The sequence below is a fragment of the Somniosus microcephalus genome, chromosome 6 (genome assembly GCF_052327205.1).
Source record: "Somniosus microcephalus isolate GS21.2 chromosome 6, FLI_Smic_1.0, whole genome shotgun sequence".
In the NCBI taxonomy this organism is placed as follows: Eukaryota; Metazoa; Chordata; class Chondrichthyes; order Squaliformes; family Somniosidae; genus Somniosus; species Somniosus microcephalus.
Genome location: NC_140992.1, coordinates 10,193,740 through 10,221,604, shown reverse-complemented (window position 1 = coordinate 10,221,604; position 27,865 = coordinate 10,193,740). Strand labels below are relative to the sequence as shown.

The 27,865-nt window shown below is 49.0% G+C and overlaps 1 protein-coding gene across 1 annotated transcript; it reads left to right on the top strand.

The window, feature by feature from the left end:
- Positions 1–226: 226 nt before the first annotated feature.
- On the top strand, positions 227–27,554 carry LOC147115442 (uncharacterized). The gene is made up of 3 exons (XM_085989422.1): positions 227–537; positions 22,920–22,974; positions 26,876–27,554. The coding sequence occupies exons 1-3, from the start codon at positions 382–384 to the stop codon at positions 27,376–27,378; spliced, it is 714 nt and encodes a 237-aa protein (XP_085845548.1). The 5' UTR covers positions 227–381; the 3' UTR covers positions 27,379–27,554.
- The last annotated feature ends 311 nt before the right edge of the window (positions 27,555–27,865 follow it).

Sequence of the window (27,865 nt, the reverse complement as noted above, 5' to 3'; positions counted from 1 at the left end):
GTTCTTATGTTCTTATGTTGCCCCAGACCATTCCTCACTTGCCCAAGCCCATCCCTCACTTGCCCAAGCCCATCCCTCACTTGCCCCAGCCCCCATGAAAACCCACTCTGAACATTTCTGAGGGAGGCTTGACTTGCCCGACGTCACAATTCGCTGGTCAGATGTTGCCCTGAGGGTAACTGGAGCCTTGCCCTTGGATCATCACCCGGGCTCTGTGAAGCAATGGGCTGTGTCAACAAGCGGGGGTCTGTGCCATAACCCGGCTCAGTCCCGGCCGGCCGGCAGTGAACTGCAGTCAGCCTCCTGGTCCTCCCGCTCCTTGCTGCTTTGCAGATCGCGGGTTGTCACAGAGTCAGCGGGTTATATTGACGTTTGCATTGAATGTTTTTCTTTACGAAGGTGCCCCCGGAGGAGCCGGAAGCGCTGGCTCCAACTGATTGGGAGGGAGGTTGCTTTTGCCAGCATGTGGCCGTCGTTGTCCTCTTCTATTTCAGCTGTATCGTGGTGTTCTTGGCTTCTTACAGCTCCTTCCTGCAGGTGAGTGTTGGGGCTAAGGAGGGAGTTGGATTCACCCTTCACACACAATCTTCCCAACAGTGGACACTCACTCACCAGGATTACAGGTTGAGGGCTGGCACTGGGCGTGAGGAACACTCAAAACCAGTGGGAGGGAGGAGTTGGCAAAATCGCTCCCAAACTTCTTATAACAGGCGTCAGTCACATCCTGAGGGGATTGTAAATGCATTTCTGTGACCTCATATGAGCATGTTAATGAACGTGGGCATTGCATTGGAGAGGGGCAGAGACAGAACGTAATAGGAAGGGATCTGGCGTTTCAGAGCAAAGATACACGAACCAGATGCATGAATAAGCTCCAGTAGGACCTCAGCAAGTTTTCTACACCATTGACCCTTCTGAAGGTTCATTTTTGCCCTGTTATCATGTAGAGCCATAACGGCACAGAAGGAGGCCATTCGGCCCATCGAGTCCGTGCCGGCTCTCTGCAGAGCAACCCAGTCAGTCCCATTCCCCCGCTCTATCCCCGTAGCCCTGCAAGTTTATTTCCCTCAAGTGCCTATCCAGTCTCCCCTTGAAAACATGGAGGGGGAGAAATTGGGTGAGTAGCGCCACCTGTTAGCGCCTAAAGAGGCAGTCAGTGGCTGTAGCGCCACTGGCTGCACCTCCCGCGATATTCAGCAGGGGCGCTAATGGTGGCGTTAGCCTTTTGCGCTGCGCCGCCACCGATGACGTCATCGGTGTGCGCAGCACCCCATTCGCGCCCCAATCGCGATATTTGGTAGCGAACACCGCTGTAGCGCCGTTCGCTACCCGCGCCCGGTTCACGGGGCCTTGCTGCGCCGGCAGAGGCGCAAGTTAAGGTGGAGGTGCGGGGCGGCCGCTTTTTTGACGGCCACCTGCCAGCACCTCCGTCCCCGGCCTCCTGGTCCCCCCCCCCGCGGCATTGCCGGCTGTTTCCCGAGAGCCCGGCACTTCTCCTCGGTGCCGGGCTCTTTTGCCGGCACTCGCGATCGGGGCTCGCGCTGTTGCAGGCCCCTCCCCCTTAACAGTGGGAGGAAGGCCTGCAGTACCGCAGCGTGCCGTGCCGCAGCGTCTGGCGCTGCGGCACGTAGCGCTGTGAAATTCACTTTCAGCGCCCTAAGAGGGACGCGGAGTGCCTCGAGCCGCGCCCCGTCTCCCTCTAGGGGCACTTCAACTGAATTTGCGGCGATCGCTAATGTGGCGATCGCGGTGCAAATTCCAGCGCCCAGGCGAACTTTGCGCTGCTATGGCGCCTCAGGCCAATTTCTAGGCCGGAGTGTCTCCGCTTCCACCACTTCCGTCGGCAGTGAGTTCCAGGTCCTCACCACTCACTGCGTAAAAAAGTTTTTCCTCACATCCCCCCGTATCTCTTGCCCAAAACCTTAAATCTGTGACCCCTAGTCCTTGTACCATCTACTAGTGGGAACAGCCTTTCCCCGTCTAGCCTATCCAAACCCGTCATAATCTTGTACACCTCGATCAAATCACCCCTCAACCTCCTTTGCTCTAATGAAAACAAATCCAGCTTCTCCAACCTGTCCTTGTAGCTAAGATCCCCCATCCCCGGAACCATTCTGGTAAATCTCCTCTGCACCCTCTCAAGGACCATTACTGGTGTTTAACCCATTGCTCACTGGCAGATACAGAGGTGCAGATATGTAGGGAGATAGAGTCATTAAGAGTTGCTGATGGTGCTAAAAGTGGAAGTGTCATGATACCTCAATCTATCACTGGTGGTATTAATACGATAGCAAAATACTGCGGATGCTGGAAATCTGAAATAACAACAGAAACTGCTGGAAAAACTCAGCAGGTCAGGCAACATCCGTGGAGAGAGAAACAGAGTTAACGTTTCAGGTTGAAGACCTTTCGTCAGAACTGGAAAAAAGCAGGAAATGGAACAGGTTTTAAAGCAAGTTTAGGGGCTGGGAAAGGGGGAAGGGGATAAAAGAATAAAAGGGAAGGTCTGTGATAGGATGGAAGGCAGGAGAAGTAAAGAGGCATGAAGAGATATTCAAGGCAAGAGGAGATGGTAATGGGACAGGTTAAGGAACAAAGGATGGCTCTAGATGGAGTGCGAATTGCGCTGGCAGAATAAAGGACAGCGGCCATGTGGGAAAAAAAGCAGAAACAAAAAGTGTGGATAATAAATATATATATGATAGGGGCCGAGGTTATGATCTGAAATTGTTGAACTCGATGTTGAGTCCAGAGGGCTGTAAAGAGCTGAGCTTCGGTGGAACAATGCAAGAGGCCAAGGATGGTGAGGTCAAGAGTGGGAATGGGGCGGTGAATTAAAGTGACAGGCGACCGGAAGCCCGGGGTCATCCTTACGGACTGAACGGTATTAATCTTGTTAGCGTCACAAAACTGTGCAAACAGAAGTAGGCCATTCAGCCCATCACCCTGTGCTAGCTCTCTGAAAGAGTTGCCCACTTAGTCCCATTCCCCTGTGCTTCCCCCACACCTTTAGCCTTTCTCCTCTCCGAAAACAAAAACAGAAGATGCTGGAAACACTCAGCAGGTCGGTCGGCACCTGTGGAGAGAGCAGACCTCTCTGTTAGCCCTGGTCTTTCTCACTTTGTCACGAGCTATTCCCATGCTGTAAACTATCTCCAAAAAGTGATAAAGGTGACTAAAACAGATTATCTGGTCTTCATCACATTGCTGTTTGTGGGATCTTGCTGTGCGCAAATTGGCTGCCGCATTTCTTAAATTACAACAGTGACTACACTTCAAAACGAATTGCATTTATAGAGCGCCTTTCACGACTTCAGGATGTCCCAAAGCGCTTTACAGCCAATGAAGTACCCGTTGAAGCACAGTTGCTGTTGTAATGTAGGAAGCACGGCAGCCAATTTGCAAAGTCCCACAAACACCAATGTGAGGTTGTGAAAGGCGCTATCTAAATACAAGCCTTGCTGTTCTTTCTTTACTGGACCAGAAAGCAAAAAGAAAAATAGACCATGGGGGAGAAATTCCGTTGGTAGCGCCACCCGTTAGCGCCTTAAGAGGGCGCTAAGTGGGACGCAAACCAACGAGCGCCCGGGCGCGGCGATGTTTGCGCCGCTCGCAAAATTAACTAGACATTTTGCGGTGGTGCTAAACACTACCGCCACGATCTCCTGCGCCGGCAGATCGTGACGTCAGTCGAGTGCGCAACACCCCGTTAGTGCTCCGGACCAGATATTGAGTGGCGCCCCCTGCCTTACCGCCTGCCGCTAGCAACGACAGGTTGAGGGGAGCGTTTTGCAGTCAGGAAGGGACTAGGGGAGCGCTATTTAAAGGCGACCGCTTCCTGCCTTTTTTTGTTGGTGACATTTTTGCACCACGCATTCTGAGAGAGAGAGAGAGAGAGAGACTTCTGGAGAGATTCAACGTTGTGTGAAGGAGTTTTGGGTACTGAGCAGCACTTTGCAGGTTCATTTTGATTTGCCCTTGTATCGATTTAGAAGAGACTATGGGGGCTGCACTCTGAGCTCTTTCCCTGGGCCTCTCCATTGTTCTTTCCAGCAGATTTGATGTACAGGTCTCTCCAGGCCGAGACTCAAGGCTGCAATGAGCAGGATGTGGATGGAGACCAAGATAAACCCTCCCCTTTAAGATAAAAACAGAAAATGCTGGAGAAACTCAGCAGGTCAAGCAGCATCTGTGAAGAGAGAAACAAAGTTAACGTTTCAGGTCGATGACCATTCATCAGAACTCCCCTTTAAGAATTGGCCGGTGCCAGTGTGTCTGTGTTCCATTGCTGACTGACTTCACATGAGCTTCGCCAGCACTCTGAGGTAGCGCCTCGCTCCTCGGCCTTTGCGCCTTAAGACAGGTGTGAAGCGCCTGATTTAGCGCTCCAATCACCTCCAGGGGCGATAAAAGCCAAGTTTGCAGTCGGAGGCGATAATTAGCACCAGGCGCTAAACTTTGCGCCCAGCCAGTATTAGCGCCCCAAAATGGGCGATACCCAATTTTTCCCCCCATGTATTTATATAGCGCCTTTCACATCCTCAGGATGTACTGGAACACTTCACAGCCAATGAATGACTTAAGAACTGGAGTCAGTGCTGTAACGTAGGGAAACGTGGGAGCCAATTTCTGCACAGCAAGATCCCAGTACGATAAATGACTGGATAATCCATTTTTAATTAGAATTGCTCAAAGCGTAAACCGTAGCTCATCCCTAACTACTGTTGGGCCAGTGAGGAACTGAGCTTGATTTACCAGGTCCAGGAAGTGGTCTGATCTGTACTGGATTAGTTGGTCTGGGTTGGACAAGGTGGAAGGAGACAGAATGGAAACTGCATTCAGTCCACCTGGTCCTCCAGAACATGCCAGCTCCATGCACACTCCGCACAGCTTTAGCCCTCTCCCAGACTTATCTCATGTCCTGAAGGAGGTGAGTGAGAAGGTCAATCAGCAAGAACTCCGTGAAGTTTCAGCATTTATTTCCAAAAGGTAATTGAGCAGAAAGTCCAGGATTACAATTCAGTGCCACCCTCCAATCTGACACTCTACCATCATAGTCTCACGTTAATCACTGCACTCTTTTGGGATGGAATATCTGAGTAATTTGAGACATGACGTGTGGTGTGTGTAGCGAGCTCAGGAGGAACAGGTGACTTTGGACCTCTGGTTCCCAAAGCTCTCCACCCCTGGGGGTTTTCCTCACCTCATGTCTGGGACTGTTGTAGACTCATTGATAGAGATTGATTGCTGTGATTGGTCAACAACTCCATTATTGTTGGATCATGTGACGACCAGGATCTGAGAAGGCGAACTCGTAGGACCTGTCTTTCCTCGTCTAGTAATTCCTATGTTCCTAATATTCTCCTGTAATGTCCCTTTAAAACATTCCCTCTCTGACATTCCCTCTCCGACATTCCCTCTCCGACATTCCCCTCACCGACATTCCCTTCCCCTCTCCGACATTCCCCTCTCTGACATTCCCCTCTCCGACATTCCCTTTCCGACATTCCAGGAGTAAAAAGAAATGTTGTAGTGATAGGGAATAGTATAGTTAGAGGGATAGATACTGTTCTCTGTAGCCAAGAGCGTGAGTTCCGAAGGCTGTGTTGCCTGCCTGGTGCCAGGGTTAAGGACATCTCCTCTGGGCTGGAGAGGAACTTGGAGTGGGAGGGGAAGGATCCAGTTGTCATGCTCCACGTAGGTACCAATGATATAGGTAGGACAAAGAAAAAGGTTCTGCTGAGGGAGTATGAGCAGCTAGGGGTTAAATTAAAAAGCAGAACAACAAAGGTAATAATCTCTAGATTACTACCTGAGCCACGAGCGAATTTGCATAGGGTAAATAAGATCAGAGAAATGAACGAGTGGCTCAAAGACTGGTGTGGGAGAAATGGGTTTCGATTTATGGGGCACTGTCCCCAGTACTGGGATAAGAGGGAGCTGTTCCGTTTGGACCGGCTTCACTTGAACCATGCTGGGGCTAGAGTCCTGGCGAATCAAATAACTAGGGCTGTAGAGAGGGCTTTAAACTAAGTAGTGCGGGGGGAGGATCCAGGTGAGCGGGAATTTAAAAAGTCAATGAGAATTGAGAAAACAATAGAGCAAGATAGAGATGGGAGAAATAATAACCAGAGTGTGACAGGAAGGGACAGAGGGGGGAAAATTTGGTTGGCTGTGTTAAGTATGTGTATTGTATTGAACAATTAACACAAAGACTTAAACGTATAACTCAAACAGGTCTTTACTGGTTGGAGGTAGGGACTGCACGTAGGTCTTTACTTCATGCCCACAGGCGGGAACTGAGGGGAGATCAGTACCCACAGTACTACTTATACCCCATGGCCAGGAGTGGTACTGCGTATCACTACGCCCTACAAGTAGTGCAGTCCTGTCCATAGGTTCAAAGTGGCACACATATTACATACACAACATTCCTCCCTTCTTAGCTTTACAGTCATCTCCCCATTTAACATAACGTAATAACCTATATACATATATAACTTCAGGTTTACATAACAGAATAACATAGATACATAGATAACTTCATGTCAAAACAGATCACAGATTCAGTCTCTGCGGAAAACAGTTCACAGATTCAATCTCTGTGGTGTAGTCGGTTCACGTTGCTGGAGTGACTCATTCAATAGTCCTTCCATGGATTTAACAGTTTGAACTTCCGAACTGAATTGGCTCCGTTCGAAGGGACCACGTGTGTGATCTGGTAGAGGTAATAATGGTTCAGATGGGTCATCTTCTGTTTCGACTTTTCCTTTTCTGCTTCTTGGAGACTCTCTGGGCTCCACTGTCAGCTGCCAGCTGCATGCGCAGTTCCTCCTTCTCTTCCTCCTTTTTCCGTAGTAGAGCCACCTTCTCCCGATGTTCCGTAGACTTTCGGTGCTCCTCCATGATTTCTGTATGGTGGGAGTCGAAGTTACAAGTTGGGCAGGACAGGACATAGTAATATTCGGTGTCGTCCTGATCTAGGCCAGCGAGAGGGTCTTCTATTTCCTCCATACCCAGCTGGGCGTTAGCCAGCTTTTGTTCCAAGTCCAGACATCTTTCCTGAAGAGACTTCTTCATGCGTACCTCTTCATCCAGCTTTTTCTGGGCTTTCAGCAAGTCGTTTACTAATGACCTCATTTGAGATTTTAATACTTCAACTTCCTTTGGAGATTGATTGATCGGACTATGCAATCCCTCTACCGGAGCAGCTGTTTCAGCGGTCTGTTGTTCTACGTTGACGTGAGTCAGCGTACTTTTGGCATCCAAGGGCTGCTCTGTTGCAGTCATCTCAGTCTGTGTTGCCACCTCAGCTCTTCCAATAACCTTTGAGAGCTCCGAACCCCTTTCGTTTGAATATTGAAGTTCGTGTTCAAGTTTTTCCCATTTCAGAGTCCTGTCCTTCAGCATATGCAGGAGTTGGCTGACCGTTAACTCCTCTGACATCAGACGTTTTGTGTGCTCCTGCTCCATTTTCTCCATCAGCTGCTTCTGTTGTCTTTCCAGATTCTCCAACTCTATATCAAAGAACTCTTTCGTTGCATTCAACTCTTGCTCAAAACGGCGAAGCATTTGTTCTAATTGCTGTTGTAGTTTGAAATGGAGTTGAGTTCGAGCCCGGTGTCCCTCAGAAATGGGCACATCAGTAGACTTGCCAGACTCAGAATCCACAGTTAAACTATGTTGTTGTTGCTCAGTGGAATTCTGTGCTGAAACTTTGTCTTTTGCACCTGAGTTGGGCTTACCATCATCCGTTCCAGAGTCTGGGCCGACTATCTTCACCGAGTTCTCACTCGTTATTGTTTGTAGGAAATGCCAGTCCATATTCATTTTCCTAATCCACTCCCGTCCTAGTAGTGGAGGACCTCCTTCAGATATCACATATAAGTCCATTATTTGACTGTCTTCGCCCTTGTGGACCACTGCAACCTCTATTTTCCCGATGGGGTACACTCTTTGCCCCGTGTATGTTTTCAATATAATCCCCGTATCCTGCAGGGGAATATGTTGGAATAACTTTCCGTAATCTTTCTTATTTATGACCGTCAATGCCGATCCAGTGTCCAATTCCAGTTTTACTTGGACTCCTTCTATCTGAAGAGTGACCCAAATTGTCTGGAGGTCTGCACCCTTACCAGCGTTGAGTACTCTTAAGCTAGCCAGTTCATTACAGCTTAAGCTAGCCAGTTCATTACTGCTAGCGTCTGAATCGGACTCCTGTTCGGTCACCTTGTGTACCTTTGCGTATTTTCCTTGCGGTGACTTCTTGTTGCTGGTCTTCTTCCCTGACCTGCATACTCTAGCTATATGTCCAAGCCTACCACAAGTTCTACATTCTTGGTTTTTAAACCAACACTGGTTCTGATCATGCGTTGTCTTTCCACAACGATAACATTTGCCAGAACTCACACCCAATTTGTGTGCACTGAGCTCCGGTGACCGTAGCTGCATTACTGCCGTGCCTCTCGCTGCGGCTTCGTGTGCTGCTGCCATAGTGACCGCCTTCTCAAGCGTCAGCTCATTCTCCTCGAGCAGTCGCTTTTGTGTATCCTGTTTAAATAAACCACACACAAATTTGTCTCGTAGTGCATCTGTCAGTCCCGTTCCAAACTGGCAATATTTCGCTAATTTACGCAATTCCAGCAAATATTCAGCATTGCTTTCATGCTGTAGCTGCCTTCTGTCGTAAAATTTAAATCGTTCCGCTAGCATCAGCGGCGTGGGGTTTAGATGATCTTTCAGGACAGTAACAATCTCATCGAACGTCTTATCCGCCGGTTCATCTGGTGATAACAGGTGTTTCAATTGCCCATATGTCTTCGCACCCATTAAATTTAATAATGTTAGAGCTTTATCTTGGTCACGAATTTTATTGGCCTTACAATAATTTTTTACTCTTTCAACATATATGGCCCAATCTTCGAGGTCACTATCAAAGGTGCTAATATTCCCGTGTTTAGGCATTGTAGATTTGCAATTTCTCAGATTTTATTTTCTTTACTTGTTATCAAAGATGGCGGCTTCCCGCTCTTGCCGTCGTCCTCCGCCCACAAAATGGCGGTTTTCCCGCGCTTGGCGGTCTTCACCCGTCCCCGACGCCGTCTCCCTTCAGCCCCCGAGTGCGGCCCTTATCTTCTGTGCGATCGATAGCCCGCGCTTTTCACCGCGGCTCTCGCACCTTGAGCTTCTGCAGCCGCCGCGCCTTTCAGTCCGAGTGCGGCCCTTATCTTTGGTCCCGATCGCTGGCCCGCGCTGCGCCTCGCACTTGAAGCGGCTCCCGGCCTCTGGCTCACCCGCTCGCGCGGCTCTTGCTCGCTCCCTCCCGGGCTCTGGCTTACCCACGAGCTTATGGAGGCTTCAGGGTCCTAATGCCTGTCGCTTCCAGTCGCTGGAAGCTGTCAGGATTTCTGCTGCCCTTCAGTTTTGAGTGGGGTGTTGAGGATTGAAACCTCTCTTCAACGTCCTGTCTTTGGACGAAGCCGCCGTGGAATAACTGCCGCAGGGTTCGAACCGACTCGTCGCCAGTGTTAAGTATGTGTATTGTATTGAACAATTAACACAAAGACTTAAACGTATAACTCAAACAGGTCTTTACTGGTTGGAGGTAGGGACTGCACGTAGGTCTTTACTTCATGCCCACAGGCGGGAACTGAGGGGAGATCAGTACCCACAGTACTACTTATACCCCATGGCCAGGAGTGGTACTGCGTATCACTACGCCCTACAAGTAGTGCAGTCCTGTCCATAGGTTCAAAGTAGCACACATATTACATACACAACAGGCTGCACCACCCATTAGCGCCTAAAGAGGTCGAGAAGTGGGGCGCTAACCAACTAGCGCCCGGGCGCAGCGAACCCTGCGCCTCTTCCCAATTTGAGCAGACATTCAGCGCTGGCGCTAAACCGTAGCGCCTGCTCACCAGCGCACGCAGATCATGACGTCATTTCAGTGTGCAACGCCCTTGGGGCGCCCCGGACCGGAAATTCAGTGGCGCCCCCCTCCGTTCCGCCTGTCGCTACCAACGACAGGTTACCTGGAACGTTTCCCAGTCGCTGTCGGGCTGGGGGGGCGCTATTTAAAGAGGACTCTTCCTGGATTATTAGTGGTAGCCATTTTTGGACCACACCTTCTGTGAGAGAGAGAGAGAGTTGCTCAGAGACAAACGGAGAGCCATTTCTGCAGTGAGCCAGCGCTGGCTGAGGAACTTTAGCCTTCTGAACATAACTTTGCAGTTGGTAAACTTCTCAACCGGCATAACTTTCGGTGCGCACTTACTATGGCGGCTGCATTGGATGGGAACATCGTCCTTCTCAATCATATTGACAGGGCACAGAGACGCAGGGATAGAGTGGCAGGCATGGCCAGACGGAGGAGGGCCTACAGACGTCGGCACACGAGACCTTATGCTGCCAGGGTTTTCCGCCAACAATTTTCGTATATCAACATGTCGGAGGAGCAGTGTTTCCGAAGGCTGCGCTTCAGTAAGGAGGTGGTCACTGAGCTCTGCCACCTGCTTCAGCCAGATCTGCAGCCTCAACTAAGGTGCAGAACATCTCTGTTGGTGGCAGTGAAGATCACGGTGGCTCTAAACTTCTATGCCAGCGGCTCCTTTCAGGCCGCTGCTGGGGACATTGCCAACATCTCACTGTTCGCGGTGCATTGCTGCATCCGTCAAGTGACTAATGCCCTCTTTAAAAGGAGACGGCAGTACATCTCCTTCCCAATGACCCCGAACAAGCAGCAAGAGCGCGCAGAGGGCTTCGCAAGGATAGTGGGCTTCCCCGTGGTGCAGGGCGCCATTGACTGCATGCATGTGGCTTTGCGGGCGCCTCTAGAGACTGTTTAAAAATAAGAGTGCAACAGAAAATGGGGCCAAAACAAGGAGAAATGGTAAAAAGACAAAGTTAAAAGCTCTATATCTGAATGCATGCAGCATTCGTAACAAGATAGTTGAGTTGACGGCACAAATAGATACAAATGGGTATGATTTGATCAACATTACAGAGACGTGGTTGCAAGGTGACCAGGGCTGGAAACTGAATATTCCAGGGTGTTTGACAATTCGGAAGGATAGACAGAAAGGAAAGGGAGGAGGGGTGGTTTTGCTGGTAAATGATGGGATCAGTGCAGTGGTGAGAAGTGATATTGGCTCAGAAGATGAAGATGTAGGGGTAGATCTTGCCAAACCTGTCGGGAAGAAGGCGGGACTTCCCCTTTCGGGTTTTTGACCCACCTACTTCGACATCCGGCCAATCCGCGTGATTTTCCCTTGATTGACCTTGTTGAGCCCACCCAGCGGGCTCAGCAGGCCAATTAAGGGCCACCCGGCAACAGGTGATGTCACAGACTGAAATTTCATCTGTCAAGAGATCTTGACAGATGAAATATCAGTGTCTCACAGCTGTTTGAAGCTGTGAAACACTAACACTCTGAGTTCTAAACTGAGTCATTCTGCACAGACTCATTTAGAACTCTCACCGGCACTCAAAGCTGAAGGCTGTCACTTTTCACAGATCGCAGCCGTTCAGCTTTAAGTGCCAGGTGAGTGATGGGCTCCCGACGGCTACAGGAAGAAAGGCTGTTAAGGTAAGTACAGGTAAGTAAAAGTTCTTCACACACTTTAGACACACCAAACACACTTACCTTTGCACTCATGCACCCATCACTCACCTGAGCGCCGACATCGCGACCCCTCCAACTCCTTCAACCCGACGGCCCGTCTGCTCTACCTGGCGTGGTTTGGAGCCGTTGTGAAACCCACACGAAACCCCTCAAAATAGGGATTAGGCTAAAAACTGCCTGTTAACTACCTGTTAACAGGCAGTTAATTGGCACTAATCCCTTCCCGCCTGGTTTCGGCGGGTCCCGGTGCGGCTACCCGCCGCCCCAAAACTTACGTGGGGTGTGGTTTTGGGCAGGATGGTGGCGGGACCCCCAAATTCGGGATTTCCCCCCCCCCCCACATGCCTGAAACCCCGCCTGACGGCTGGGGGAAAATCGGGGCTGTAGAATCGGTTTGGGTGGAGATAAAAAAAAATAAGGGGTAAAAGTCTCTGGTGGGCATAGTCTACAGGCCCCTGAGCAGTAGCAATACTGTTGGACAAAGTATAAATCAACAAATAATGGAGGCCTGTAAAAAAGGTACGGTAATAATCATGGGTGATTTTAATCTCCATATTGATTGGATAAATCAAATTGGCCATGGTAGCCTGGAGGAGGAGTTCATAGAGCGCATCCGGGATGGTTTCCTAGAACAGTATGTAATGGAACCAACCAGGGAGCAGGCTATCTTGGATCTGGTACTGTGTCATGAGACAGAATTAATAAATGATCTCATAGTAAGGGATCCTCCAGGTAAGAGTGATCATAACATGGTTGAATTTCAAATTCAGTTGGAGGGTGAGAAAGTTGTATCTCAAACCAGTGTACTGATCTTAAACAAAGGCAATTACAATGGCATGAGGGCAGAACTGGCTAAAGTGGACTGGAAAAATAAATTAAAAGGTAAGACAGTTGAAATACAGTGGCGGACATTTAAGGAGATATTTCATAACTCTCAACAGAAATATATTCCAGTGAGAAAGAAAGATTTTAAGAGAAGGGAGCACCATCCGTGGCTAACTAAGGAAGTAAAGGATGGTATCAAATTGAAAAGGCATACAATGTTGCCAAGATTGGTGGGAGGTCAGAGGATTGGGACATTTTGGTGGGAGGCCAAAGGATGACTAAAAATATAATAAAGAGAGAGAAGATGAATTATGAGAGTAAACTGGCAAGAAATATTAAAACAGATAGTAAGAGCTTCTACAAGTATATAAAAAGGAAGAGAGTAGCTAAAGTAAACATTGGTCCCTTAGAGGATGAGAATGGGGGATTAATAATGGGGAACGGGGAAATGGCAGAGACTCTGAACAAATATTTTGTATCTCTTCATGGTAGAAGACACTAACAACACTCCAATAATGGATAATCAAGGGGCCACAGGGAGGGGGAACTAAAGACAATCACTATCATTAAGGAAAAAGTACTTGGTAAAATAATGGGACTAAAAGACGACAAGTCTCCTGGACCAGATAGCCTGCATCCCAGGGTCTTAAAAGAAGTGGCTGCAGAGATAGTGGATGCATTGGTTGCAATATACCAAAATTCCCTAGACTCTGGAGAGATCCCAGCGGATTGGAAAACTGCAAATGTAACACCCCTATTTAAGAAAGGAGGGAGACAGAAAGCAGGCAACTATCGACCAGTTAGCCTAACATCTGTTGCTGGGAAAATGCTGGAGTCCTTCATTAAGGAAGTGATAGCAGGGCATTTGGAAAATCATAATGCAGTCAAGCAGAGTCAGCGTGGTTTTATGAAAGGGAAATCATGTTTAACAAATTTGCTGGAGTTCTTTGAGGATGTAACGAGCAGGGTGGATAAAGGGCAACCACTAGATAGCGTATATTTGGATTTCCAGAAGGCATTCGATAAGGTGCAACATAAAAGGTTACTGCATAAGATAAGAGCTCATGGAATTGGGGGTAATATATTAGCATGGATAGAAAATAGGCTAACTAACAGAAAGCAGAGAGTCGGGATAAATGGGTCATTATCCGGTTAGCAAACGGTAACTAGTGGGGTGCCACAGGGATCGGTGCTGGGTCCTCAACTATTTACAATCTACATTAATGACTTGGATGAAGGGATCGAGTGTAATGTAGCCAAGTTTGCAGATGATACAAAGATGGGTGGGAAAGCAAGTTGTGCAGAGGTTAGCACTGTTGCCTCACAGCGCCAGGGACCCAGGTTCAAATCCGGCCTCGGGCGACTGTCTGTGTGGAGTTTGCACATTCTCCCTGTGGGGATTCTGTGATTCTATGAAATCTGTAAAGGGATATAGACAGGCTAAGTGAGTGGGCAAACATTTGGCAGATGGAATATAATGTGGGAAAGTGCGAGGTTATCCACTTTGGCAGGAAAAATAAAAAAGCAAATTATTATATAAATGGAGAGAAATTGCAAAATGCTACAGTTCAGAGGGACCTGGGGGTCCTTGTGCATGAAACACAAAAAGTTAACATGCTGGTACAGCAAGTAATCAAAAAGGCAAATGGAATGTTGGGGGGTTGGAGTATAAAAGCAGGGAAGCCCTGCTACAACTGTACAGGGTATTGGTGAGACCACACCTGGAGTACTGCGTACAGTTTTGGTCTCCTTATTTAAGGAAGGATATACTTGTATTGGAGGTAGTTCAGAGAAGGTTCACGAGTTTGATTCCTGAGATGAGGGGGTTGACTTATGAGGAAAGGTTGAGCAGGCTGGGCCTATACTCATTGGAGTTTAGAAGAATGAGAGGTGATCTTATTGAAACATATAAGATACTGAGGGGGCTCGACAAGGTAGATGCAGAGAGGATGTTTCCCCTTGTGGGGAAATCTAGAACTCAGGTCACAGTTTTAGAATAAAGGGTCGACATTTTAGAACTGAGATGAGGAGGAATTTCTTCTCTCAGAGGGTCGTAAATCTGTGGAATTCTCTGCCCCAGAGAGCCGTGGAGGCTGGGTCATTAAATACATTTAAGGTGGAGATAGACAGATTTTTGCAAGATAAGGGAGTGAAGGGTTATGGGGAGCGGGCGGGGAAGTGGCTTTGAGCCCAAGATCAGCCATGATCTTATTGAGTGGCGGAGCAGGCTCGAGGGGACAGGTGGCCTATTCCTGCTCCTATTTCTTATGTTCTTATGTTCTTATTCCCTCTCCGACATTCCCCTCTCCAACATTCCCTCGCCGACATTCCCTCGCCGACATTCCCTCTCCCACATTTCCTCGCCCAGATTCCCCCTCTGACATTCCCTCCCACATTCCCCTCTCCCACATTCCCTCTCCCACATTCCCCTTTCTGACATTCCCTCTCCCACATTCCCCTTTCTGACATTCCCTCTCCCACATTCCCCTCTCCCACATTCCCCTTTCTGACATTCCCTCTCCCACATTCCCCTTTCTGACATTCCCTCTCCCACATTCCCCTCTCCCACATTCCCCTCTCCCACATTCCCCTCTCCGACATTCCCTCTCCCACATTTCTCTCTCTGACATTCCCCTCTCCGACATTCCCTCTCCGACATTCCCTCTCCGGCATTCCCCTCTCGGACATTCCCCTCTCGGACATTCCCCTCTCCCTCATTCCCGCTCTGAAATTCCCTCTCTAATATTCCCCTCTCCGACATCCCCTCTCTGACTTTCCCTCTCCGACTTTCCCTCTCCGACATTCCCTCTCCCACATTCCCTCTCCCACATTCCCTCTCCCACATTCCCTCTCCCACATTCCCCGCTCCCACATTCCCTCTCCCACATTCCCCTCTCCGACATTCCCTCTCCCACATTCACTCTCCCACAATCCTTATTTATGAGCTTGGACACCCTGCATTCCAAAGTGCAACTCGCATGATCCCAGTAGACCTGGAGTTTTGGTAAGTCCTGTCATTGACAATATAGGCATTTGTTAAACTTCACTGACATTTTGGTTCCAGTTAGGATAGCGTGGTCTTCCTGTGCCAGTCTCCCCCTCTTGCACTTGGGTTCAGGAGCTTGCCCGTATAAAGCACGCTGCGCTGCGCTCTGTTGTTCGATACAGAAAGCCCAGAGCCCAATCACATGGGAGCGGAACTCCGCTGTTACACTGGCCTCAAACCAACATCAGATTTGTAGACCAGTCCAGGAGATCACACCGAGTGTTGTCTACAAGGAGACCTACCTTCCATATGATGTGATCTCTGCCCCAGTCAGGCCCGGCCCAGCTCCCTCTGGAAGGCGATGCAAAGAGTCAGCATCCACCGCAGCAGCCGGCAACACATTCCAGAGACTCACTACTCTCTCCGACAAGAGGAACTGGGCAACACCCATTCTTGCAATTCCGCGCTGGGGCCTCACTGTTTATACCCAGTGTACCTGTCGCTTGGGGGAGCTCTGGCTCTGCAGTTAGCTGCGCTCCTCTAATATAATCCCACCTATTTTCTATACAAGACAGCAGTGTGGTTGGGAGGGAAATCTCATTCCACTGTGCCACCTAGTGGCCAGAGCCCGCAACTACCTCGTGACATGTTGACATGGAAAAATTGAATGGGAAAAGTTGACACAGCAATTTACAATGGTAAATGTTAACAGAAAAGCGTGACCAAGAATTGTGACAACAGGAAGTAAGGAAGATTTTTGAATATTACATAGATAAAGAGAAATTGCAAATGCTGGAACTACACAACAACATCAGAGAAAAGGGAGATTAATGTTATAGACCTTTGAGTTGGCGAAGGGTCTACTCCCAAAGCATAAACCCTCCTCTCTCTTTATAGCTGGTGACAGTCCTGGTGTGTATTTCTGTTGTTTCTCTCTTTATTTCATCTGACTGGTTAAGGCATACGGGATACTTTCCTTTATTAGCAGTGGCATAGAATATAAGAGCAGGGAGGTTATGCTAGAACTGTATAAAACACTAGTTAGGCCACAGCTAGAATACTGCGTGCAGTTCTGGTCACCACATTACAGGAAGGATGTGATTGCACTGGAGAGGGTGCAGAGGAGATTTACGAGGATGTTGCCTGGGCTGGGGAATTTTAGCTTTGAGGAAAGATTGGATAGGCTGGGATTGTTTTCTTAGGAACAGAGGAGGCTGAGGGGGAGATTTAATTGAGGTGTATAAAATTATGAGGGGCCTAGATAGAGTGGATAGGAAGGACCTATTTCCCTTAGCAGAGAGGTCAATAACCAGGGGGCATAGATTTAAAGTAATGGGTAGAAGGATTAAAGGGGAGTTGAGGAGAACTTTTTTCACCCAGAGGGTGGTGGGGGTCTGGAACTCACTGCCTGAAAGGGTGGTAGAGGCAGAAACCCTCAGCACATTTAAAAAGTCCTTGGATATGCACTTGAAGTGCCGTAACCTGCAGGGCTACGGACCAAGTGCTGGAAAGTGGGATTAGGCTGGATAGCTCTTTCTCAGCCGGCACAGACACGATGGGCCGAATGGTCTCCTTCTGTGCTATAAGCCTGAGGATTGGGAGAGTTTCAGAAACCAGCAAAGGTTGAACAAAAAATTGATAAAAAGGGAAAAAATAGAATATGAGAGAAAACTAGCAAGAAATATAAAAGCAGACTGTAAGGGGAGGATTTTAACTCAGGTGCAGGATGGTGTCGTGTTGTCCGAATTTCGCGTTTCCCACACGAATCTAAATGGATGTGGGAGATTGATGCAATTTTAACTTAAGTGGCCAATTGATTTCCAGCGTGTGGGAAGCCTTTGCAAATGGTTTTTTCATGGTTGATAGTCCCCTCCGATGACATCATCATTGCTGCTGCATTTAAGGTCCACAGCAAGCCTTGCTTCTTCTGCAGACTGCCAAGCTTCTTGACTGTGCAGTGTGAGGGAGCTGCAGCAAATATGACAAGCGGGAGGGCCAGATCAGCTCCTCGCTTTGACGAGGTGGGACTGCAGGCATTAGTGGATGGGGCTAGGGCCAACAGAGAGGTGCTCTGAAATAACAACAGAAAATGCTGGAAATACTCAGCAGGCCAGGCAGCATCCGTGGAGAGAGAAACAGAGTTAATGTTTCAGGTCTGGGACCCTTCATCAGAGCTGGAAAAAGCTGGAGATGTAACAGATATTAAGCAGGTGCAGAGACCGGGGGGGGTTAGGAGGGGAGGAAGGAGTAGAAAGAATATCCTGTACTTTTGTAAGAGGCAGGAAAGATAAAATGTTGCAAATGGGAATGGCAAAAATCATACTGCATGAAAAATGGGGGCAGGGATAATTATCTGAAATTGTTGAACTTAATGTTGAGTCCGGAAGGCTGTAAAGTGCCCAATCGAAAGATGAGGTGCTGTTCCTTGAGCTTACGTTGAGCTTCATTGGAACAATGCACTAGCCCGAGGACAGAGAGGTCAGAGTGGGAGTGAAGCGGAGAATTAAAGTGACAGGCGACCGGAAGCTCAGGGCCACCCTTACGGACTGAACTGAGGTGTTCCGCAAAGCGGTCGCCCAATCTGCGTTTGGTCTCCCCAATGTAGAGGAGACCACATCGTGAGCAGCGAATACAGTATACTAGATTGCAAGAAGTACAAGTAAATCACTGTTTCACCTGGAAGGGGTGTTTGGGGCCCTGGACAGTGGGGAGGAGGTAAAAGGGCAGGTGTTGCATCTCCTGCACTTGCACGGGAAGGTGCCAGGTGAAGGAGAAGGGCTGTTGGGGGTGATTGAGGAGTGGACCAGGGTGTCACGGAGGGAGCGGTCCCTTCAGAATGCTGAAAGGGGAGGTGAGGGGAAGATGTGTTTGGTGGTGGGATCACGTTGAAGGTGGCGGAAATGGCGGAGATTGGTGGTGGGATCACGTTGAGGTGCTCTTCCCTTCATCAGGGAGGAAGAGGCCTCCCACTCAGACCAAGGCTGTGTGGATGCAGGTGGCTGAGGAGGTCAACTCCTTGGGAGTCACCCGCAGAACCTGGATACAGTGCAGGAAAAGGTTTCATGACCTTCAGCGCACTGGAAAAGTGAGTATGAATTTCCCATCACCCTTAATCTGATCCCCATTGCCTTTCCTCACCAGCACTCAGCTTTAGCAATCTCTTCCTCCACATCCCACTTGACACTGGCATCCATGCACCCTTACCCATTCCCTTTCTCTCTATGCTCACATTCACATAACTATTCGACCATGCAGCCCTCACACTCCCTATCACTCTGATGCTTTGAACACAACTGACAACACACAGGGAGGGCCCTTGGTCTTGCAACCTCACTCCATCTTTGTCTCCTTCTAAGTATCTATGCTATGCAATCTCTACACTCACTCCTTCATTCTCACTCAAACTCCACTTGTCTCCCTCATTGCAGGAAAAGAGAGCTCACAACAAAAGAGAGCGAGCCAGGACAGGAGGAGGGCCACCCTCAATAGCCCACCTGACCTCCTGGGAGGAGGCCGTCCTGGAAATTATGGGAATAGAGGATGATTCGCGCGTGGGGGATGGACAGACGGGTGTAACACAGCAAGCTGGTGACAGAAAAGTTTCCCATCTCTCTCTTTGACATTGCATGAGTCGCTGATAATGAGTGTCAAGCTGTGACAGATGGACTTATGAGCATCTGCCAAAAGCTATGTGCATGTAGCCTTTGCATCACATCTCTGGCTCTTTCCTTTACTCCCCACAGGATCATCACAAGCATCCGTCCCCCCTAGCCAGGAAGAAGAGGCTGAGCAGCCAGACTCCTCAGAGGAAGCTGCAACCTCTGAGGGCGCAGCGTCAGCAGAATTCAGCGCACCCAGCACCAGCGCATACACTCACACCTCGGTGGGACTTTCGGGATATAGAGTAGTGTTGTCACCTGGTGTATCACAGCTCACAAGTGAGCATCAGCAGATTGTGGAGACAGGGACAGCAGTGGACAGTCCTAGTCGGAGGGCGTAGGACTCTGCCAGCTCGGCTCAGCAGCATGTCGACCCTCTGCCTCTGGGTCCATCCATAAGATCAGAGATGATGGAACTCCAGGCACAGATGCAGGAGTCTCTGGCAGGTTTTGTCTCTAGGGTCGCTGCGAGTGTGGAGCGAATGGAGGAGTCCATAGTGAACATGAGCAGAGCCTTTGTGGAGTCATTGGCGCATGAACGCATCACCATGGAAAGGATGGCTACCTCCGTGGAAAGGATTGCTACCTCCGTGGTAAGGCTGGCTACCGTAGAGGAGAGGATGGCTACGGCCATGGAGGAGCTTAGTCGCCAGGGTATGGGAAACATGGTCATTGTTCAGAATAGAATGACATCTCTTGAGGAGCGATGGGCATCTATTGAACAGAGAAACCAGACCTTCATGGAAGTCCTTCTGAGTATCACAGAATCACAGAAACCCCACAGTGCAGATAGAGGCCATTTCGGCCCATCGCGCCTGCACCAACACATATCCCACCCGATTCCCCGTAACCCCTACACCAACACATATCCCACCCTATCCCCGTAACCCCACGTATTTAATCCCCCTAACACTAAGGGTCAATTTTTTTATCATAGCCAATCAACCTAACCTGCACGTCTTTGGACTGTGGGAGGAAACCGGAGCACCCGGGAGGAAACCCACGCAAACACGGGGAGAATGTGCAAACTCCACACAGACAGTCACCCGAGGCCGGATTCGAACCCGGGTCCCTGGCGCTGTGAGGCAACAGTGCTAACCACTATGCCACCGTGCTGCCCGCACTGCCATTGCAGATACGGGTCCCCATGGCCCCCTGATGTGCAGCAAGGTGCTCTCCAGCCACTTCCAGGCGCTAGCCCCTTCTGGCCTGTGCAGCTTCAGGTGGGTGAGCAGCAGCCTGGCGCTCCTGCTGCTGCTGCTGTTGCTGGTGCTGCTGTTGCTCCTGGTTCTGCTGCTGCCACGGCTGGTACTCGAGCTCCTCTAATGCCCAGGTGGGAAGGAAATAAATGGCTCCCGTGCTTCTGGTATATGCCTCCGTTGAGGAAGCGCTGAGTGAAGGTGGCGAGAGGGGTTTCCCAGGAGGTCACACTGGAGATGGGTGTGAGGCTCCAACCTTCCACAGGTGTGGTTAAGCCTTCTAAAAGTTGCCCCAGACCTGAGACCACTAAGTCCTGCCACCTGCAAATGATGGCTGATCAAATCTCCTCTTTAATGGTTGACCTGCAGTTGATAGTCAGCAATCCAATAGTGCTCCCGCCAGGTTTCACATTCGTGTTTCCCACCAGATGTGTTTCATGTGGGAAAAGGGTTAATTTCGCAAGGGCCTTTCAAAATAGGATTATAGAGACCATTTAGTGGTTGTTAAGGGCCTTAATGACCAGTCCCGCCTGTTGGATGCGGGACGGAGTCGGGACCATCAGACATGACTGAGTTAAAATTGCTTGGAGTCGGGAACCAGGCCAGGGGGGGGGTCCCGCCCACGAGTTTTTGCGATTTTAACCCCCTGCACGCCTCCAAGCCTGCCTCCATGGCTCAATGAAAATTGAGCCCTAAGAGTTTCTACAAGTATGTAAAAAGGAAAAGAGTAGCAAAAGTAAACGTTGGTCCCTTAGAGGCTGAGACAGGAGGAATTATTATGGGGAATAAGGAAATGGCAGAAACGTTAAACAAATATTTTGTATCTGTCTTCACAGTAGAAGACACAAAAAGCACACCAAAAATGGTGGGGAACCAAGGGCCTAATGAGGGGGAGGAACTTAAAGTAATTAATATAAGTAGAGAAAAAGTACTCGAGAAACTAATGGGACTAAAAGCCGACAAACCCTCTGGACCTGATGACCTACATCCTAGGGTTCTAAAAGAGGTGGTTGAAGAGATAGTGGATGCATTGGTTTTGATCTTCCAAATTTCCCTAGATTCTGGAAAGGTCCCAGCGGATTGGAAGGTCGTAAATGTAACATCGCTATTCGAGAAAGGAGGGAGAGAAAAAACAGGGAACTACAGGCCAGTTAGCCTGACATCAGTATTCGGGAAAATACTGGAATCCATTATTAAGGAAGTGGTATCAAGTCACTTAGAAAATTATAACATGATTAGGCACAGTCAACATGGTTTTATGAAAGGGAAATCGTGTTTCACAAATTTATTAGAGTTTTTTGAGGATGTAACTAGCAGGGTAGATAAAGGGGAACCAGTGGATGTAGTATATTTGGATTTCCAAAAGGCATTCGATAAGGTGCCACATAAAAGGTTATTACACAAGATTAGGGCTCATGGGGTTGGGGGTAATATAGTAGCATGGATAGAGGATTGGTTAACGGACAGAAAACAGAGAGTAGGGATAAACGGATCTCTTTCAGGTTGGCAGGCTGTAACTAGTGGGGTGTCGCAAGGATCAGTGTTGGGGCCTCAGCTATTTACAATCTATATTAATGACCTAGATGAAGGGACCGAGTGTCATGTATCCAAGTTTGCTGGTGATACAAAGCTAGGTGGGACAGTGAGCTGTGAGGAGAACACAAAGAGCCTGTAAAGGGATATAGATAGACTGAGTGAGTGGGCAGTAAGGTGGCAGATGGAGTATAATGTGGGGAAATGTGAGGTTATTCACTTTGGTAGGAAGAATAAAAAAACAGAATATTTTTTAAATGGTGAGAAACTTTCAAATGTTGGTGTTCAGAGAGATTTAGGTGTCCTCGAGCAAGAAACACAGAAAGCTAGCATGCAGGTACAGCAAGCAATAAGGAAGGCAAATGGCATGTTGGCCTTTATTGCAAGGGGGTTGGAGTATAAGAGTAAGGAAGTCTTGCTACAATTGTACAGGGCCTTGGTGAGACCACACCTGGAGTACTGGGCACAGTTTCGGTCTCCTTATCTGAGGAAGGATATACTTGCCTTAGAGGCGGTGCAACAAAGGTTCACTAGATTGATTCCTGGGATGAGAGGGCTGTCCTATGAGGAGAGATTGTGTAGAATGGGCCGATACTCTCTGGAGTTTAGAAGAATGAGAGGTGATCGCATTGAAACATACAAGATTCTGAAGGGGATTGACAGGGTAGATGCTGAGAGGTTGTTTCCCCTGGCTGGAGAGTCTAGAACTAGGGGGCATAGTCTCAGGATAAGGGGTCGGCCATTTAAGACTGAGATGATGAGGAATTTCTTCACTCAGAGGGTTGTGAATCTTTGGAATTCTCTGCCCCAAAGGGCTGCGAATGCTCAGTCTTTGCGTATATCCAAGGCTGAGGTGGATAGATTTTGGACTCTAGGGGAATCAAGGGATATGGAGATCACCGGGAAAGTGGAGTTGAGGTCGATGATCGGCCATGATCTGATTGAAAGGCGGAGCAGGCTCGAGGGGCCGTATGGCCGACTCCTGCTCTTATTTCTTATGTTCTTATGTAAACTTCTATCATTCTATCATTCTATGGTTTGATGTTTCAAATTGTACAATGAAACGTAAGACTGAGCCTGTCTCCTTTGTGTAGATTTACAATGGTGTCCGTGCAGTTGTGAAGAGTTGCAGAAAGACTGAATCGTTGGGTAAGTGTCTACAGTGTTTTCTGTATCACAAGTCATTTTAACTGGTGAATCACAGAGTTTATGCTAATTAAGCATGGGATAATACATTGGGGATTAGCTCTTGCTGAAAGATAGTTCGTGCAACACTTAGCATGGAGTGTTGCACAGGTCTGTATAGAAGAGGAGTCTGGAGCTTGGGGGGTGGGTGACAGATTTACCGATTTACCCTCACTCACTGCACACTCACACTGCACACTCACTCGCTGCACACTCACACTGCACACTCACACTGCACACTCACACTGCACACTCACTCACACTGCACACTCACACTGCACACTCACTCACTGCACACTCACTCACACTGCACACTCACACTGCACACACACACACTGCACACTCACTCACTGCACACTCACTGCACACTCACACACACTGCACACACACACTGCACACTCACACTGCACATTCACACTGCACACACGCTGCACACTCACACTGCACACTCACACTGCACACACACACTGCACACTTACACTGCACACACACTGCACACTCACACTGCACATTCACACTGCACACACACACTGCACACTTACACTGCACACTCACACTGCACACTCACTCACACTGCACACACACACTGCACACTCACACTGCACATTCACACTGCACACACACACTGCACACTTACACGGCACACTCACACTGCACACATACACTGCGCACTTACACTGCACATTCACACTGCACACTCACTCACTGCACACTCACACTGCACACTCACTCACACTGCACACACACACTGCACATTCACACTGCACACACACACTGCACACTTACACGGCACACTCACACTGCACACACACACTGCACACTTACACTGCACACACACACTGCACACACACACTGCACACTTACACTGCACACTCACACTGCACACTCACACTGCACACACACACTGCACACTTACACTGCACACACACATTGCACACTCACACTGCACACTCACACTACACACACACACTGCACACTCACACTGCACACACACACTGCACACTTACACTGCACACACACATTGCACACTCACACTGCACACTCACACTACACACACACACTGCACACTTACACTGCACACTCACACTGCACACTCACACTTCACACTCACACACACTCACACTGCACACTCACACTGCACACTCACCACACACACTGCACACTCACACTGCACACTCACTCACACTGCACACTCACACTTCACACTCACACACACTCACACTGCACACTCACACTGCACACTCACTCACACTGCACACTCACACTTCACACTCACACACACTCACACTGCACACTCACACTGCACACTCACACTTCACACTCACTCACACACACTCACACTGCACACTCACACTTCACACTCACACACACTCACACTTCACACTCACTCACACACACTCACACTGCACACTCACACTTCACACTCACACACTGCACACTCACACTGCACACTCACACTTCACACTCACACACACTCACACTGCACACACTCACACACACTCACACTGCACACTCACACTTCACACTCACACACACTCACACTGCACACTCACACTTCACACTCACACACACTCACACTGCACACTCACACTTCACACTCACACACACTCACTGCACACTCACACTTCACACTCACACACACTCACACTGCACACTCACACTTCACACTCACACACACTGCACACTCACACTGCACACTCACACTTCACACTCACACACACTCACACTGTACACTCACACTTCACACTCACACACACTCACACTGCACACTCACACTTCACACTCACACTGGACACACACACACAAAACCACTCCCTAAACAAAAAACCACTCCCCGCCCATTCTCCGTAGCCTTGCAAATGTTTTCCTTCATCAACTTATCCAATTCCCTTTTGAAGGCCACGATTGAATCTGCCTCCACCACCCTTTCAGGCAGTGCATTCCAGATCCTAACCACTCGCTGCATAAAAAAGTTTTTCCTCATGTCGCCTTTGGATTTTCTGACAATCACCTTAAATCTGTGTCCTCTGGTTCTCGAACCTTCCGCCAAAGGGAACAGTTTCTCTCTATCTACCCTATCCAGACCCCTCATGATTTTGAACACCTCTATCAAATCTCCTCTCAACCTTCTCTGCTCCAAGGAGAACAACCCCAGCTTCTCCAGTCTATCCATGTAACTGAAGTCCCTCATTCCTGGAACCATTCTTGTAAATCTTTTCTGCACCCTCTCTAAGGCCTTCACATCCTTCCTAAAGTTTGGTGCCCAGAATTGGACACAATACTCCAGTTGAGGCCGAACCAGTGTTTTATAAAGGTTCATCATAACTTCCTTGCTTTTGTGTACACAAAACACACACACACTGCATACTAAACACGCACCCACTAAACACACACCCACTAAACTCACACATGTTTATGTGCACTCACACACATTACACACATATAAAACACACACAAAACAATGACAAAAGCACACATGTACACAGAAAGGACACATGCAGATAAACACATACACAACTATATCTATACAATGTTATGCACAAAAAAAATGAAGTGAAGCATTATTTTGTAGATTGATCTTGGTCACCTGTCCTGTATCTGACTCTATGGTGGCTGCAAACCTGGTAGTGATGGAAGGATGGATGGAAAGAGTTAAGAACTCAAAGTAACTTTTAACAAGGAGATTTTTGTACTTGCCAGCCAGGGCTCAGTGGGTCGCACGCTCACCTCTGAGTCAGAAGGCCGTGGGTTCGACCCCACTCCAGAGACTTGAGCACAAAATCCAGGCTGACACTCCCAGTGCAGTACTGAGGGAGGGCTGCACTGTCGGAGGTGCCGTCTTTCGGATGACATGTTAAAGCGAGGCCCCATCTGCCCTCTCAGGTGGACGTAAATGATCCTATGTCACTATTTGAAGAAGAGCAGAGGGAGTTCTCCCCAGTGTCCTGGGCCAATATTTATCTTGCAACCAACATCACTAAAACACTTTATCTGGTCATTGTCACATTGTTGTTTATGGGAGCTTGCTGTGAGCAATTGGCTGCCGCATTTCCTACATTACAACAGTGACTACACTTCAAAAAGTACTTCATTGGCTGTAAAGCGCTTTGGGATGTCCTGAGATTGTGAAAGGCGCTATATAAATGCAAGTCTTTCTTTTACCATCACATCAACAACTTGTATTTATACAGCGCCTTTAATGTAGTAAAACATCCCAAGGCGCTTCACAGGAGTGATTATCAAACAAAATTTGACACCGAGTCACATAATAGGACAGGTGACCAAAAGCTTGGTCAAAGAGGTTGGTTTTGAGAAGTGCCTTAAAGGAGGAGAGAGAGGCGGAGAGGTTTAGGGAGGGAATTCCAGAGCTTAGGGCCCAGGCAGCTGAAGGCACGGCCGCCAATGGTGGGGCGATGGAAATCGGGGGATGCTCAAGAGGCCAGAATTAGAGGAGTGCAGAGATCTCGGAGGATTGTAGGGCTGGAGGAGATTACAATGATAGGGAGAGAGGCGAGACCTTGGAGGGATTTGAAGACGTGGATGGATGCGAATTTAAAAATCGGGATGTTGCCGGACTGGGAGTCAATGTAGATTGACTAAGAAAACTACTAGGCACTCGGTCTAAGTATTAAACAAGGCTTTAATCAACTGTTTTTCAACATGGAGATCTAGTTGTGTCCTTCACTAGTTCCTGTTAAAGAATGTCCTGAGCAAGCTGGGCCCATGGCCAAGTATTTATACTCTCCCTGGACAGCGCCACCAGCAGGCCGCCCAGTATCACTTCAGAAGTCATTTCCACATGAATGACAAGATTCATGTCATAGATCACAACCGATAACAACCTTTCCCACTGTTTTCCCCCCAGGACGCGAGGTGACACCCCCAGGGAGCTCCTCGTTGCGCCGCCTCGTGGCCGGGTTGAGGAGGAGGGTCGGGAGTGCGCTGGGAGCCGTCTTCGGCCGACGGGCCGGCGGGGATTCATGCAGCAGGGCCTGTTACTCGCTGGAGCGGGTGGTGCCCCAGGCCAGGATGCGGCTGAAGCACGCGAGGCCGGGGAGCCGCTACAAGCGGCACCGGGTCCAGTACCTCCACTCGTCGAGTGGCGAGATCCTGTGCTACCTGCCGCGTAAAGTGCTGGGGCACCCGTATGCCGCCACGGCCGCGCAGGACATCTACGGGTACGGGGACTTCAACTTTGTGGACGTGTGGAAGTCCAAGTACAGCAAGTCCGGCTACAGGTACGTCCGGTCAGACAGAGTGCAGGGCGTGAAGAGATCAGCCAGCATGGTCAGCTTTGAAAATAGACTCGAGATGAGACCCAGGTTGCACTCCCCCGTCTGTAACTACAAAAGATCCCATTACATTTAAAAAAAATATTGGCCACGACACCGGGGGTAATATGAAGACAAAACCCCCTCCCGCCCACCCACCAGCAAAAAAAAAAATCACTGGGGAACGCAGAAGCGGAAATTTCCAGAAGATTTTAGAAATCAGAAAATGTGGAGCCTTTTGTGTCTGTATGCAATAAACAAAATTGAAATGCTCTTGGATTTCCCTCGTTCTTTCCTCCGCGGACCGTGGTCCTATGACCGGACTCGGCCGTCGGCTCAGTGGGTGGCACCCTCGCCTCAGAGTCAGAAGGTCGTGGGTTCAAGGTTCACTCCAGAGACTTGAGTCCCATAATCCAGGCCGACGCTCCCAGTGCTAGTACTGTGGGAGTGCTGCACTGTCGGAGGTGCCGTCTTTCGGATGAGACGTTAAACCGAGGCCCCGTCTGCTTTCTCAGGTGGACGTAAAAGATCTCCACACGGCCACTATTTGGAAGACGAGCAGGGCGGGGGTGGGGGGAGTTCTC

Excerpts from the sequence above, each read along its gene's own strand:
- LOC147115442 (XM_085989422.1), top strand. The coding sequence starts at position 382 with ATGTTTTTCTTTACGAAGGTGCCCCCGGAGGAGCCGGAAGCGCTGGCT. Across the intron at positions 538-22,919 it reads CTTACAGCTCCTTCCTGCAG|ATTTACAATGGTGTCCGTGC; the intron begins GTGAGTGTTGGG and ends TCCTTTGTGTAG. Across the intron at positions 22,975-26,875 it reads CAGAAAGACTGAATCGTTGG|GACGCGAGGTGACACCCCCA; the intron begins GTAAGTGTCTAC and ends TTTTCCCCCCAG.